This window comes from Aphidius gifuensis, linkage group LG5 (assembly GCF_014905175.1).
Source record: "Aphidius gifuensis isolate YNYX2018 linkage group LG5, ASM1490517v1, whole genome shotgun sequence".
In the NCBI taxonomy this organism is placed as follows: domain Eukaryota; kingdom Metazoa; phylum Arthropoda; class Insecta; order Hymenoptera; family Braconidae; genus Aphidius; species Aphidius gifuensis.
Window position 1 is genome coordinate 4,123,696 of NC_057792.1, and position 15,842 is coordinate 4,139,537.

Consider the following 15,842-nt stretch of genomic DNA (forward strand, 5'->3'; position numbering starts at 1 on the left):
TAATTACAATAAATAAATAAACGAATATAAATAAATAAAAAACAAAAAAAAAAAAAAAATACTTTGTACCTAAATGTTTTTTAAATTTAAATTCGATTATTAATTTATCAACAATTTGAATTCTGAATTATCGACTGTTGATATTTCAACATGGCGTCTTGCAAAAAAAAAAAAATTGTTTCGAATGTTAGCGTGCGTACGCTCGGTGGTTTGTCATTCTAAGAAAATAAAGTGCACCAGGTTGTTGTTAATTTTAATCCCATAATAATAATAAAAGAAAAAAAAAAACAAACGTCTCATTAAAAAATAATTAACAATATAATACCAAATAAATACATACAACAAAAATAATCAAAATAAATAAAATATAATTTTTTCATAAGACAAGTATGTATAAATAAAATTAAAATAAAAAAAAAAAAAAAACCCATGAGCAAAGTTTGTCAACGATTTCAACATGTTATACGAAACTCAGTGATAGTGATATCAATTTGATAATTAAAAAATAAATAAACCATACATAAAATTAGCACATATTTTATATTAATTAATTTAATCAAGCACAGACATGTCAATAAAAAATATTTTTGACTAAAAAAAAAAATACAATATAATAATAAATTTAGATAAAAAAAAAAAAACGTGTTTAAAGCTATATGGGAATATGATTGTATCCTCGAATGTGATCATCGTATAAAATTAAATAAAAAAAGGTGAGTAATAATAATAATAATTGCAAGATGACTATCATGATGTCATGTGTCCTTCAAAAAAATTTTATTAAAAATATACCATAATATGTTTGGGGGTCGTGATGATAAATAATGAATTTTATTCATTGATATACAAACAGAGGTCAAGTTGTCAGGTTAAGTCACAAGTGTAAACAATAAATTACTATAAAAAAAAAAACATCAACAAAAACAAATAATTAAATTTCGAAAAAAAAACTATATAGAAAATTGTTAAATTTAATATTGTAAACAAAAATAATGCTAATTTATTTTAATTTTATTTTTAGGATATAAATATTATTTATGGAGTCGTATAATAATCAAAATAACAAAATGACAAATAGGAGAGATAAAGTATCATCAGGTTTTGTAAGTAAATTAATAATTTTATAAATATAAAATAAATAATTTTTAATTTTATGAATATGATTATATTGTATTTGTAACGGTATTTTATTAAGAATGAAAATACTGTTGGTTGTTGTTGAAATATACTCTGGAATTCCGGTCTTTACCTTCTCCATGTACCCGTGACCCTCTTGTGCCAGCATCATCACCAAACATCTCTTTTTTTTTTTTTATATTTTATTTTTTATTCGCCCTAATTCACCAACAATATTCTTAATTTTCCCTCTCTTTTATAATAATTTATAACACTCGTGCAACTCGTGGAATTTATAACATACCTTATCATCTAATTAAACTTGCAAATATTTCATTTTTTTTTTTTATAATGGTACCAGTATATTTCAATGACAAACTAACATTTATAGACGTCAGAATACTTCTAAATTTTAATCAAAATTTTTTTTACCCAATTAAAGTATATTTTTTAAAACTTTTTTTTTTTTTCCTTATCTAGACGATAAGATTAGAGGGAAAAAAAAAAATAGCATTAACATGTCACACACTAGGAAATTTGTGATTCATTTATAAAACAATTGTGTGTTTTTAAATAAATTTTTTGTTAAATGGTTAGGATTTGTTGTCAATTGATCGACTACTCTACACATACATTTAAACCACCTGTTTGAGTTAAACAAATGTTTGATATTGCACATTAACACAACTTTCATATGTACATTAAACATTGTTATCCAGTTGTGTCATTTTGTCGTTCACTCTCTCGTTGATATACATTATAAAAGTGTTAAAATTAACAGATAAAATATGTCAATTAAACGACATAAAAGTTGGTATAAAACTGCTGAAAAAGTGAGTTATTAAAAATTATAACTAAAAATATAATAACAACAACAACATTTACACAAACACACACATGAAAATTATTATTAAATATATTATTATTTAAATAATATTTTAGTTAAAAGATAAACATTTATTTTTATTAAATAAATAAAAATAAATGGCCTTGATTCAATCATCAGTCTTTTTAGTACAGACTTATTTACGAAATAAAAAAAATTTGGCATTGAATATTAACCTGACGTCACTTGGGGAATCGTCCTCATGTATATTATGTTTGTCAGAGTCACCAAGATATTTATTTTTTTTTATTATTTGTTTTATATATATATTTTTTTTTCGTTATGAACCGGTCTTTTGTAAATTAAATTCCTCTCAAATGACAACATTTCTTTAATTAACAAAAAAATTTGTCAATAATTATTGTCAATATTTATATGATTTTTAAAAAATATAATTTAATAATTTTATATTGTTCTTTTTTTTTTTCTGTTGCTTTGGATTAGTGAGTTTTATTTTTTTTAAATTTAATATTAAAGTCAATTGCTTTTGTATGATACTTGATGGACTGATAAAGTGTGTTATTATATATGTATACCAAGAGCTATAATCAAAGACTTCATGAGTAAGATAAAAAAATAAAATGGATGAAGATTATGAGAAATAGTAGTACAGAGCATGCCAATATTATTACATGATTTTTTTTTTTTTGTCTGAAATTGCAGGCGACGTCGTGGTGACGCCAATTCTACTATTACCTCATCGATTTTTTTACAATAATTTATTTTCATTTGCTCCATAATAAATATCATTCAAGAATTTTTTAACATTTAATTTTTGTTAAAATTATAATTTAATTTTCCATTATTGACAAGTTGATGTAATTTTTTTTTATTTCAATTTGCTCATTCAAAGTTCAATGAAGATGTTGATTATTGTCATTTTATAAATTTAATAAAATTATCATAATGACAGCTTCAAAATAAAACACTAAATCATAATTTTTTATATTGTAAATTAAAATAACATCAATGAACATTTAATAATTTTATTAAATAATTTCTTAGCAAGATAAATTTATTTTTTTTAATTTTATTTTCATCTCAGTATCTACCTACAGCTATTAATTTGCATTAATCTGGTTTTGATATATACTTCAGGCAAAATGCCAAATAATAAAAAATAAAAAAATATTTATATTATAAATCGTTCAATGACTTGATTTTTAAATCTTCTGTTTGACAACGTCACAAAACAAATTTACATGATCGTAACATCAACTTGCAATTGTTTGTTTAAAAAATAATATTATTTATATATTTATTATTTATTTATATTGTTTGTAGTTGATGAAATACTCCTACACACAACTTGTTTATTGAAATATCAAGAGGGGAAAGCAAGTTGTTTTTTAACTGACGATCTTAACAGCATTAAAGTTTAAACCAGTCTCTTTTTATCCACACTTGTATGCGGAACTGACCTCGCTATATCATCATCATCATCAAAAAATATTTACCCTTCCGCAAATATATACCTTTTTTAAATTATCATAAACCCTTTAAGAAAAATGGCATTTATTTATTCAGTAATTTTTAATTGTTTATAATAAGGTTTAACATATTAAAAATTGTGATTTATCTGTGAAAATAAAATGCATGTTAGTGGTTTTTTTATTTAATTGTTTATCAATTTGATAATAACACATGTGATGGCTGTGTTGAAAGAGAGTTTAATATTTAAAGCAGGAAGCTAGAAAATTTAAAAAAAAACAACGTAGTGTCATTGTTATAAATAACGACGACAACTAGTCGCTTTAAAATGTTAACATTAATGATTGATCATGTTGCGCAAATGTGTCACGACAGGTCGATTAATACAATTTGATAAACATTAACATATTTTTTTTTTTTTTTTATATTGAAAATATTTGTGGTAACATGATTACTGAATGGGTGAGATTAAATTGTTTTAAATTTATTATAATTTTATAAAAATATTTTAACTGGTATCAAAAAAAATAAATGGAAACGTCTTTAAATATTATTTTTACATTTAAAAAAATTTTATCTCTTAATTAAACACTGAAGAAAAAAAAACGAGACAATGTTGACATAAATTTTTTATCCTGAATATTTGATAAATAAGATTGAACAGAAATACGTTGACTGATTTTTTTTTTTTTAAATTCTAATAATAAATTGTGTTAATGATTTTTAATAATTTTTAAATAGTATATATTATCACGAACGATAGCTTTCATTGTTTTCCGAATAAGTCAAGTGTCGGCCACAAGATGCCCAATGAATAATTAATCAATAAAATTTTCAAAATATTATTTATATATTAAAATTATTATTATTTAATTTTTTTCGAGCATCATTATTAAATTATCTAGCGTCAAAGCAACAAGTCGTATATATTAAATTTTTTATTTATTATTAAGTGTTGTAAAAATTGAAAAATTACATGATGAAATTAAAAACGTGTTTATCAATTTTGGTATTTAATTATTAAATAAATAATAAATGATATTTATTATTTTATTATTTTTTTATAATTGTCTTTCAACATATAATTTGAGTACAAGGGTTAATACTATTGTATTCAGATAATTTAAAGAATTTTTATTGCTCAATCACTGAGAATTTGATCTTCTGTCATCTGAAAGTTATTGCGTCATAATTAACTCGCGACATTCTTTTGTGAATAAAAAAAATAATTAAATATATATTTATCAACATATTTTACTGCAAATTATAGTCTAGTTGACACAATTTTATTTTTTATTTTTTAAATTTTTTTTACTTGATAAATGATTAAATATCTAAAATTATCTAATTTATTTTTCAGCTTGATACATGGTTTGGAAGACCAAAAAAAAGTGGTCGTGGGGGTGGAGTCAGAAGTGGCACTGGCTTCAATACAATACCCCGGCCAAATTCTGGTGATGATTTTGATGAAATTGAACAACAAACATCAATTATTGAAAGAATGGATGAAGAAACAATGAATGAACAATTTGAAAAAATGTTATCAAATATGAATTTAAATGAAGAAAAAAAAGAACCACTTAGACAACAATCAGAAACTAAAAAAAAAGAAATGTTAGTATTACATTATAAAGGAAGTATACAAGAAAATAGATCTAAATTTGATAAACCAGCTGATTATATACACTATTTAGCACAACCAGATTTGAGTGTTAATAAAATTTACAATTGTATTGAATCATTAAGAATTGCATTGACTAATAATACACTAAGTTGGGTACAAGAATTTGGCACAAAAGGACTTAAACAAGTACTTGCTACTCTCAATGAATGTTACAGGAAGTAAGTAGTTTTTTTTTTTTACATATAATTTAATTAATAGAGTTTATATTTTCACATGATACAAGTGGCCTATATTTTAAACTAAAAATATAAAATAATTAATTGTCCATTTATTAAGTGGTTTAAGCAAAAATTTAAATTGATAATTTAATAATTAATAAATTAACTATTGTATTTTGTGAAAATAAAATAACTCTAGATGTTAATTTAGTATTATTGATAATTAATATAATTAATTTTATTTATTGTTTAATGCATACACAGTGCCTCTATACATTTTGATAGGTAAATTAATATAATGATAAAAATTATAGCTTGAAATGATTGATTTTATGTATAATTAATTTATTAGATATTATGCTATAATAGTAAAATTTTGTTTATTAATTTTTTGTTATTGTTTAATTTCTAATTATAGTGATAATAGATATGAACGGATTCAATACGAATGCATACGTTGTTTAAAAGCAATAATGAACAATACAGTAGGAATAAAAGAAATGCTTGCTCATCATGAAGCATTGACAATTGTTGCACGTTCACTTGAGCCAAGTAAACCATCTGTAATGTACGAAGCTGTTAAATTACTTGGTGCTGTTTGTTTAATATCAAGTGATAGTCATAAAAAAGTACTTGATGCAATAACAATGAATGGTGAATTTAATGGACGTGATAGATTTTTACCAATAGTACATGGTTTAATGAATAAAAAAAATGAAAATTTACGTGTTGTTTGTTTACAATTAATTAATTCAATAATATCATCAGCTGAAGATTTAGATTTTCGATTGCATTTAAGAAATGAAATAATGCGTGTTGGTCTTGCTGATATACTTGATACATTAGATAATGATGATTCTGAAGATTTATCAAATCATTTAAAAATATTTAATGATTATAAAGAAGAAGATTATGAAGAATTTGTACAAAGATTTGATAATGTTAGATTAGAATTAGATGATGTTAATGATTGTTTTGAAGTTGTTAAAAATATGGTTATGGATACACAAGCTGAACCATATTTTTTATCTGTATTACAACATTTATTATTTATCAGAGATGATGCAATGGTACGTCCAGCATATTATAAATTAATTGAAGAATGTGTATCACAAATTGTATTACATCGTTCTGGTTGTGATCCAGATTTTAGTGCAACAAAACGTTTTCAAATTGATGTACAACCATTAATTGATACATTAGTTGAAAAATCACGTGCTGAAGAAGAAAGAAAACTTGTTGAAATGTGTCAAAAACTTGAAGAGGCAATATCAAGTAAACAAGAAGCTGAAGCTAAATTACAACATGCTGAAAAAAAAATTAAAGAACTTGAAAATAATGGTGGTGGTGGTGGTAAATTAAGTGGTAATAAAGGTGGTAGTGGACCACCACCACCTCCACCACCACCAATGCCTGGTATGATGGGACCTGGTGGTCCACCACCTCCACCACCAATGCCTGGTATGATGGGGCCTGGTGGACCACCACCACCACCACCAATGCCTGGTATGATGGGACCTGGTGGACCACCACCACCACCAATGCCTGGTATGATGGGACCTGGTGGACCACCTCCACCACCAATGCCTGGTATGATGGGTCGACCACCTCCACCACCAATGATGGGTGGTGGACCACCACCACCACCTGGTATGGGTGGTTTTCCAGCACCAAATGCTGTACAAGTACTACCACATGGATTAAAACCAAAAAAAAAATGGCAAGTTGATGGTCCATTAAAACGTGCAAATTGGAAAGTAATATTACCACAAAAATTTACTGAAAAATCATTTTGGATTAAAGTACAAGAAGATAAATTGGCAAATCCAGATATATTAAATGGACTTGCACAAAAATTTTCATCAAAACCACCAAGCAAAAAAATGGATGATGTTGTTGATAAATGTACAACAACTAAAAAAGTAAAAGATTTAAAAGTTTTAGATGGTAAATCAGCACAAAATATATTAATATTATTAAATGGTACATTAAAACATATGAGTTTTGATGAAGTTAAAAGTTGTTTATTAAAATGTGAAGGACCAGTTATATGTGATAATGTATTACAAGGTTTAATACAATATTTACCACCACCAGATCAATTAACAAAATTACAATTATATAAAGATCAATATGATGATTTAACTGAAGCTGAACAATTTTGTGTTACAATATCAACAATTAAAAGATTATTACCTCGATTAAAATCATTAAGTTTTATGCTTAAATTTGATGAATTAGTACAAGATATTAAACCAGATATTGTTGCTGGTACTGCTGCATGTGAAGAAGTTAAAAGTTCAAAAAAATTTTTTAAAATATTAGAATTAGTATTATTATTAGGTAATTATATGAATTCTGGTAGTAAAAATGGTCAAGCATTTGGTTTTGAAATTAGTTTTTTAACAAAATTAACAAGTACAAAAGATATTGAAAATAAACAAACACTTATGCATTATTTAGTTGATACAATTGAACGTAATTTTTCTGAATGTTCAAATTTTTCGGAAGAATTATCACATATTGATCGTGCTAGTCGTGTATCACTTGAAAATATACAAAAATCATTAAGACAAATGGATATAAGTATTAAAAATCTTGAACAAGATTTATTAAATACAAAAATACCACAAAATAATCAAGATAATTTCATTGAAATAATGTCACCATTTGCTAAAAAAGCTAGAGAATCATATGAAGTTATGCAAAATATGTTTAAAAATATGGATACATTGTATTCTGATTTATCAGAATTTTATTCATTTGAAAAACAAAAATATACACTTGAAGAATTTTTTGGAGATATTAAAAAATTCAAGGAAGATTTTGAGGTAAAAAAATGTTTTAAAAAAAATCATAATAATAATTTTAATTTTATTAAATATCGTTAATAGCTTTTTGTTTTTATTTTTATTTTTTTTTTTTAATTAAAATATAATAATAATTATTAGTATTTATTGACAAATAAAAAAAAAAATTAATATTTATAAATTTTAAATATTTAGCAATCACAAAAAGAAATTGTAAAGCTGCGTGATGCTGAAGAAAAACAAAGACGTGCTAGGGAAGCACGTGAAAAAGCTGAAATTGAACGTGCAGCAAGAGCTGAACATAAACGTGCACTTGTTGATATGAATGCTCATGAAACACAAGAAGGTGTTATGGATAGTTTGATGGAAGCATTACAAAGTGGAGCAGCATTTAGCCGTCCAGATCAACGTAGAAAACGTCAAATACGTGCTGCTGGTGGTAAGTCAAATCTCATCAGCACATCAGATACAAATTATATTTCAAATCAACCATACAAAACACAATCACAAATATCTACTCATTCTTTTATTCAATCACAAAATAATTTATCATCATTATCTGATACTGATAAATCATTAAAAAGCAAACAATATTCTATTTTAATACCTAAAAAAAATGATAAATCATTGAATGATAAACACGACAAAGAATCATGTAATTTAAATGAAAAAAAAAAATCATTTAAATTATCATTATTTGATGGTAATAATAATCAAAATTCTTTTAAAACACCTGATGAAAATCAAGAATATTTAAAACAAAATTTACTTAATGCTGCAATAAATGCACCAAAAAGAAATGGACCTATAGCAAGAATTAATTTAGCTAAAGATCAAGATGATTTAAATAATTCAATGACTGATGGTAAAGCAATAATAAAAACTCAAAAAAATTATTATGGTATTGCTAAAAAACGTGTATCAAAATATTTACATTCAAATAATTCAATAATAAATAATAAAACAGATGAAATAACAGAAAATTATGCTGAATTAATACCAAAAAATTCTGATAATTTAATAAATCATAAAAAATTAATAAAAACATCATTGTATAAAAAAACATTGATTGATGAAGCTACAAAATCAAGTCCAAAATTTATTCAAAGAAAAGATAAAAAAAATCATCCAATTGATGTTCCTATGAAGAAACAAAAATATAAAAAAAATATAAAATCGACAAAAAATTTAAATACTTCAATTGAAATAAATTCATCAATGCCAGAATTATTTATTAAAAATTCACCAATTAAATTTGATAAATACAATGAATCTGTATCAATATCATCTGATAATCTTCAATTAAATAAAAATATAATGAACTCTAATAATTTATTGAGAACAAAAAATTTTGAAAATATAACAACATCAGATATAAATACAAATATTATAAATGAAAAATCAATTGATACTATTTCAGTACAAGATAATTCAAGTATCACTAAAAATGTCAATGAAGATTTGAGTAATTTAATAATTAATATGGAAATAAGTCCAGATCAATTGACACCAGATATAGGAAAAATAAAATCAAAGTATAAAATATCACCAGTATCAAGTGAAAAATCATTAAATTTATCACCACAATGTGATAATAGAAGAATATCAATGAGTGATAATTGGAAATTTTGGCATAAAAATAATTCGAAAAAAACAGAAATTGTTGCATTGAAATATTGTCAATTTAAAATAAGTGATAATGATTTATCAATTAAAAATTTAAAAACATCTTGATTATTATTATTTGCTTTTCTAATTTTATATTGTTTAATAATTTTTTTATTTATCTATATTTATTTTCATGTTAATTAATTATAAAAAATATTTATTTGATTTTTTTTGTTTTTTTTTGTTGATAAATTATATATGCTTTCATAATTTTTGTATTTGAGTTTTGTAAAAACAGAGAAAAAAATATTATATTAAATCATTCAGTGTCATCATCATTTGTTATTTATTTAAATTATTTTTTCTTGTGATTGTTTTATTGTGATGGTATTTAGTTAGAATTATAAAAATGATTCACTTACCTTTTTTTTTTTTTTTTCATTGTTTAAATTTATATCTAAATGTTACCTCATTTCCTTATTAAAATTTCATTGTCCATTTTCTTTTGAAATTTTAAATCATCAATTTAATTGTATTATTTGTTTTGTTTTTTAGCTGAAAGACGTGCTCAGCTAAATCGTAGTAGATCACGAACTGGTCTTGTTGGAACTGGATTACTTGGTCGAGAATTATCCACGTAAGAATTTCAATTTTTGTTGTTTCTTCTTCATGTTATTCATCATTTTATAAATAAGGTATATCTTATATTTCCAATCGACAAAAAAAAAAATCACTCCAATGATCTCTAGAACTTTTATCTCTCTTCAATTTATCAAATCACATTAATTTAATTAATACATATTCATTTACCTTTGCAGGAAACTTTTAAGTTCAGCGTGATAATTAATGGCTCGTCAAAATCAAGTTTCTCTTTCTCCGTCCAACATGTTGATGATGTGATGTTTTTATTTGTTTACTACTTGTTGAAAGCCATCGATTAAAAAACAGCACAGATAAATCGTACGTCTTCCTTTTGGTTTTCATTATATCTGAACGTTTTTTCTTCATAATTTTATAAAAATTATTTCTATCAACAAAGAAAAACAGCGAGATTACTTGTTAATATATTTAAACTTTAAATAATTTTGACAATAGTTTTTTTATCTATTTAAAAAAAAAAAAAAAAAACAAAAACAAAAAATGCAAATAGATGAAAATTTGTATGTCTTCTTTAGTTTTCAATTTGTAAATTTTTATTGGATTTATTTCATAATAACTGAGCATCATTGTGTTGATTATTTATACATATATTTTTTTTTATACAACTATGTCAAATATTACGTATTAATTTGGCCTTAAAGTACACAATAAATAAAATCTAAGTGTAAATAAATCAAATTTATAGATAGAAAAAAAAAAAGAAAAAAATAATAATTAGTAACTTTAAGTTGTGCATTTAAAGACAACCGATTAAAAGATCAAAAAGAAAAAAAAAAAAAAAATGTTAGAAATTAATCTTTAAAAAGACAGATAAAATTATTTAATTTTTTTTTTTCATTTGATCAATTGATCTTGTAACATCTCGGTATTGATTTTATATATTTAATATAAAAAAAATTTAAAAAATCAAGGCAATTGGGATATTATCCTGTGTATCTATACTGTGAATATTAGATATTAACATTAAAATATATGAATTTTATTATTAAACACAATTAAAAGACATTCTTAAAAAAGAAAAAAAATTCATTTGATTATGTTTATTACTTTTTTTTTTCATAACAAATAATTATAAATGATTATGTTAATATTTTTTATCAACTACTAATCTATATTTATACAAAAAACTTGCTTAATTTAGTTATAAACTTAAAAAAAACCTCCCAAAGTTACAATAAACATTGAAGGTAAAAACTGTACAATCTGAAAGATATTTAAAAAAAAAAAACCATCAAGTTAATTAAATTATAATTAATACTTTAGAGAAGATATACAACTTCACTTTTAACATCAGAAATTTCAAGAAAATTTTTGTCTTCAGCAGCCTTATAAAATTTTTCCATATTTGGAATTTTTTTTGTTCTCGAATGAAATTTATAAACTCCTCTTTCAATTAATTGCCAAATATGAGCATTAACAGCTGGATATTCAGCAAACATAACATGATATATTTTAAAGCAAAGATCAATTGCTTCTAGTCCAGATTTCACTTGATACTCATGATTATCAAGTATAACATAAAATTCAGTTGCTTTTTCTAGACCTTGTCCAACACCAATGATATATGGTTCAATTGATGTTTTATCAGAATCTTCCATTTTTCCTCTTTTAATATTTTGCATTTCAGCAATTGTCTGTAATTATAAACAATTAATTTTATTTATATCAATAGAAATATATTTATATTTAAAAAGATAATAATTATTTTTCATACCGGTGCATTCATAACAAGACTATCTTTTGAAAATTGGATTCCAGCCCCTCTGCTTTGTTCACTAGATGAACTTTCAAACATCTGAAAATAAATTATCACTAGCTTAGTTCTTATTTTATTTTTGTTTTTTATAAATTATATACAACAAATTGAAATACTTACACAAGATTGTCTTTTATTTTTTTTCTTAAAATCTGAATTATTTCCTTTTGGTGGAAATAAATGAACTAAATGAAGAAATTCAAGTAATGTTCTACCACCCTCAGTGGTTGTTTCATTTTCAGATAATTCTAATAAACGTCGAGCAACTGTATCATAGCCAGATGATTTTTTCATTCCACGTAAATATTCAACAAATTTTGGCCAATTCCACATTGTACCTTTAACATCAAGATGTATCATTTGATCAAAATCTTGTAATATTAATTCAATTGCATATGGTGATTGTAATACAGGCCATTCTTGAAATATTGTATCAGCTGTTTTAGTGTCATTCATTTTCATCCATGACATTCTATATTGATAAGAATTTTGCCAGTGTAATTGTAATTCATCCCATGCTCCATTACTATTTTTCAACCAACTTACACTGTCTTCAACTGATTTATCTGTAAAAATAAAAATACATTAATGTATTGAATGATTTCTTAAATGTTTTATTTAATTTCATGTATCCTTTTAAGTATATACCATTTAAACGTGGTCTTTTAACACCATTTACATCTATAAAATCTACTGTTCTTCCTCGTTTTCTAGTTTCACCGCTAATATCACGACATTTTTGAATAAAATTTCTAAAACGATCTGGTATTTTTCCCATTACTGATCTATTTCTTTCTGGTGCAATGTAATATGTGTCTTTTGTTTCACTTTTAAATATATCAACAATATTATTTGCAATAACTTCAAAGTGTTCATTATTCCAATATCTATAAATTAAAATTTTTTTAATAATTTTTATATTTTATTATAAATTATTTATCATTAATCAACTACTTACTGTGAACTTATGTCAACAAGATCACTTACAATAACCTCAACAATTATTGTATCATGTTCTAAATTTTGTTTTTGTTCATATGATTTAAATACCGATCTTGTAAGATGATGTCGTTGAATTATTTCCATTAATTTTTCTTTTGTTATTTCTTTATGCAAAGAAGCTCTAATAGCTGCAACATTTTGACATGATTCATCTTTACCATCATGTTGTTCTGGTAATGCATTCTGTAACAAAAAAATTACAACAATTATAGATGTCTTTTTTTTTTTTTTAAATAAATAGATTATCATTGTTTACTTACACTTGCACAGAATGGTGCCCATTTTCTCCAAAAATCTAATTCAGAACAAGAATCAAAAAATATATTTCTGATAGTATCAGGATTTATTTTTAATAACTGTTGCTTATTCAAGATTCCATTACCTATTAATAGAAAATAATAATTAATATTGTTTTTTTTTTCTTTGTATTATTATTAACATAATATTTATAATCTTACTTTTAAAAATTTCAATGTAATTATCAAGATTCCAGCTGTGTAGCTGTTTTTGAATAAAACTATCATCTGCGTCTTCCATGATGTTGATAAATCAATTAATTAATTTTTTTTTCTCTTGTCTACTTGGATAGATAGACATCAGTCACTTTAGTCTATTACAATTATCTACTAATAGATAACTTATTTTCTAAATTTTTTAAAATGTTTTACACTTTAATTAGTTATAAACTTTTTTTAATAAGTTTATAGTTTTTTATTTGTCTTTACAAATGACACACCATTACACCAACACCATGTTATACTTCAACATTGTTCAACATGCACCGGTTTACAGTTATTTATGCTATTCACAAATGTGTGTATATTTTTTTATTCTATTTTTCAATTGTTTATAAAAATCACAAAGTCACAGCATTTACATAAAAAAAAACATCCAAATACACACATACCTATTGGGTTTATTATTGTTGAAGAGCAACAGCAAGACAGCAAGCAACAATATCAATTATTGAGAGACAAATTTTTTTTTGTCTCTTTTCACCAATCAAGACCACCAGGTCTTGAATATATAGATGCTTTCTATTTTATCAATAAAAAGTCAATGACATCCAGAGTCCTCTAGTTTTTGTTTCACACACACACACACTCTGTTGTTGTCATTGTTGTTATTGTTAATTTAATAAATAAATAAATAATTTTATGTCAGTGCAGCAGCAATGTATAAACTATTTACTTAAAAAAAATGTTAATATAAATTTTTTTTAAATATTATTTATTTGACCTAATTAAACGTTAATCTTATCATAAAGTTTGATTAAAAAAAATTGATGTAATTTAGTCAAAACACACACACACATTAACAAGTAATAAATAATAAAAAATTTAATTTAATAATGGATATTGATACTGCAAGTGACAATACATCAATTGACGACAAAACTGAAGATTTTTGTGAAAATCCAACTCGAGATGCTCTTACAGAGGGTCTTATGAGTTTATTAAAACCAACAGTTGATCAACTTGATGACCGTATCAAAGCAACTAGGTAATTATTTATATCTAAAAAAAAAAAATAGAAACAATTAATAAATATTTCATTTTCATTCGCAGAATAAGTCAAATTGAATTGAAGCAAAAAATTGAATCATTAACTGAAGAGCTAGTTAAAATATCAGAATATTTACAGTGTCCATTTGAGATTGATAGTTATGTTAAAAAATTAGTAAATGCTAAACAACGTGTAACTGTTATCAGTAATATATTACAAACAACACAAGAAAGATTAAATAAAATTCACGAAGCTGTTGAAAAAGATACATCAAAAAGAAAATCACTTTTAGATCATAGTTCAATGTATCCAGTTGATTTACCTCAAAAAAATTCAACTGAACCTGATCTTGCTAGTTTATCTGTATCTGAAAAAAAATAATATTTAAAGGTTATATAATAATTAACATAAATATTAATAATAAATTGTTAATTTATTTATATTTTATATAACAAAAAAAAAAAGGGAAATATGGAAACTGCAATTACCAAAATAACTGATGAAGATGCTGAGACAGTTTATGATCCATCAGAAGATTCATTTCTTCTTATAGATACATTAGAAAAAGATTTTAATAATATAATTAATAATAAATCTTCATTAATTATGGAAATTGGTAGTGGTTCTGGTATTGTATTAACAACATTAGCACTTGCATATAAAAAAAATAAATTACCTGGTCATTTTATTGCTGTTGATATTAATCCAAATGCATGTAGAGTTACTAAAAATACAAATGACATTAATTTAACAAATATTGATATTATACAAATGGATTTAGTTACTGCATTAAATACAAATTATCAATTTGATATTGTTATATTTAATCCACCATATGTTGTTACTGATACATGTGAAATTTATGATAAACGTTTAATATGTAAAACATGGGCTGGTGGTAAAAATGGACGTGAAATAATGGATAAATTATTTCCATATTTACCAAAATTAATTTCAAATAATGGTATATTTTATTTAGTTGTTATTAAAGAAAATTTACCATATGAAATTATTGAAATTTTTCATAAACTTGGTATGCCAGGTAAAATAATATCTGATAGAAAAGTTTTAGGTGAACATCTTTATATATTAAAATTTATAAATAAAAAAAAAATTTAAAAATTATTTCTAATTGTTTTTTTTTTTTCTTTCACATTATTATTTTATTTAATTAATTATTAATATAAATTGTAAAAATGAAAATATGATTTACATGTAAAACTTA

General features: G+C 23.7%; 4 protein-coding genes across 12 annotated transcripts; 3 read left to right on the plus strand and 1 right to left on the minus strand.

Annotated features, from left to right (window-relative positions):
- The first annotated feature begins 220 nt into the window (after window positions 1–220).
- On the plus strand, window positions 221–11,378 carry LOC122856944 (protein diaphanous). Of its 9 annotated transcripts, none has more exons than XR_006374166.1 (8): window positions 221–713; window positions 1,022–1,103; window positions 4,794–5,275; window positions 5,540–5,560; window positions 5,694–8,106; window positions 8,281–8,524; window positions 10,249–10,388; window positions 10,512–10,628. XR_006374166.1 is itself a non-coding variant. In XM_044158867.1 (8 exons), exons 2-8 carry the CDS (start codon window positions 1,038–1,040, stop codon window positions 10,531–10,533), a joined length of 3,330 nt encoding a protein of 1,109 aa, XP_044014802.1. In that variant the 5' UTR covers window positions 221–713; window positions 1,022–1,037; the 3' UTR covers window positions 10,534–11,378. The 9 variants fall into 9 exon arrangements, 7 of the variants coding, with proteins under 7 accessions (XP_044014802.1, XP_044014804.1, XP_044014803.1 ...); XM_044158867.1 differs by having other exon boundaries at window positions 10,249–10,330; window positions 10,512–11,378; XM_044158868.1 differs by having other exon boundaries at window positions 377–712; window positions 1,019–1,103; window positions 10,249–10,330; window positions 10,512–11,378.
- Window positions 10,576–14,132, minus strand: LOC122856946. The gene is made up of 7 exons (XM_044158875.1): window positions 13,570–14,132; window positions 13,372–13,493; window positions 13,068–13,294; window positions 12,758–12,996; window positions 12,230–12,675; window positions 12,068–12,148; window positions 10,576–11,987 (listed from the first exon to the last, which is right to left on the minus strand). Exons 1-7 carry the CDS (start codon window positions 13,646–13,648, stop codon window positions 11,613–11,615), a joined length of 1,569 nt encoding a protein of 522 aa, XP_044014810.1. The 5' UTR covers window positions 13,649–14,132; the 3' UTR covers window positions 10,576–11,612.
- A 98-nt stretch (window positions 14,133–14,230) lies between these two features.
- On the plus strand, window positions 14,231–15,009 carry LOC122856948 (SNAPIN protein homolog). Its single transcript, XM_044158877.1, has 2 exons — window positions 14,231–14,614; window positions 14,680–15,009. Exons 1-2 carry the CDS (start codon window positions 14,463–14,465, stop codon window positions 14,996–14,998), a joined length of 471 nt encoding a protein of 156 aa, XP_044014812.1. The 5' UTR covers window positions 14,231–14,462; the 3' UTR covers window positions 14,999–15,009.
- Window positions 15,010–15,088: 79 nt separating this feature from the next.
- On the plus strand, window positions 15,089–15,721 carry LOC122856947 (methyltransferase N6AMT1; the record flags this gene model as incomplete). Its single annotated transcript, XM_044158876.1, has 1 exon — window positions 15,089–15,721. A coding segment is annotated over exon 1 (633 nt), but the record flags the coding sequence as incomplete, so codon positions are not given.
- Between the last annotated feature and the right edge of the window lie 121 nt (window positions 15,722–15,842).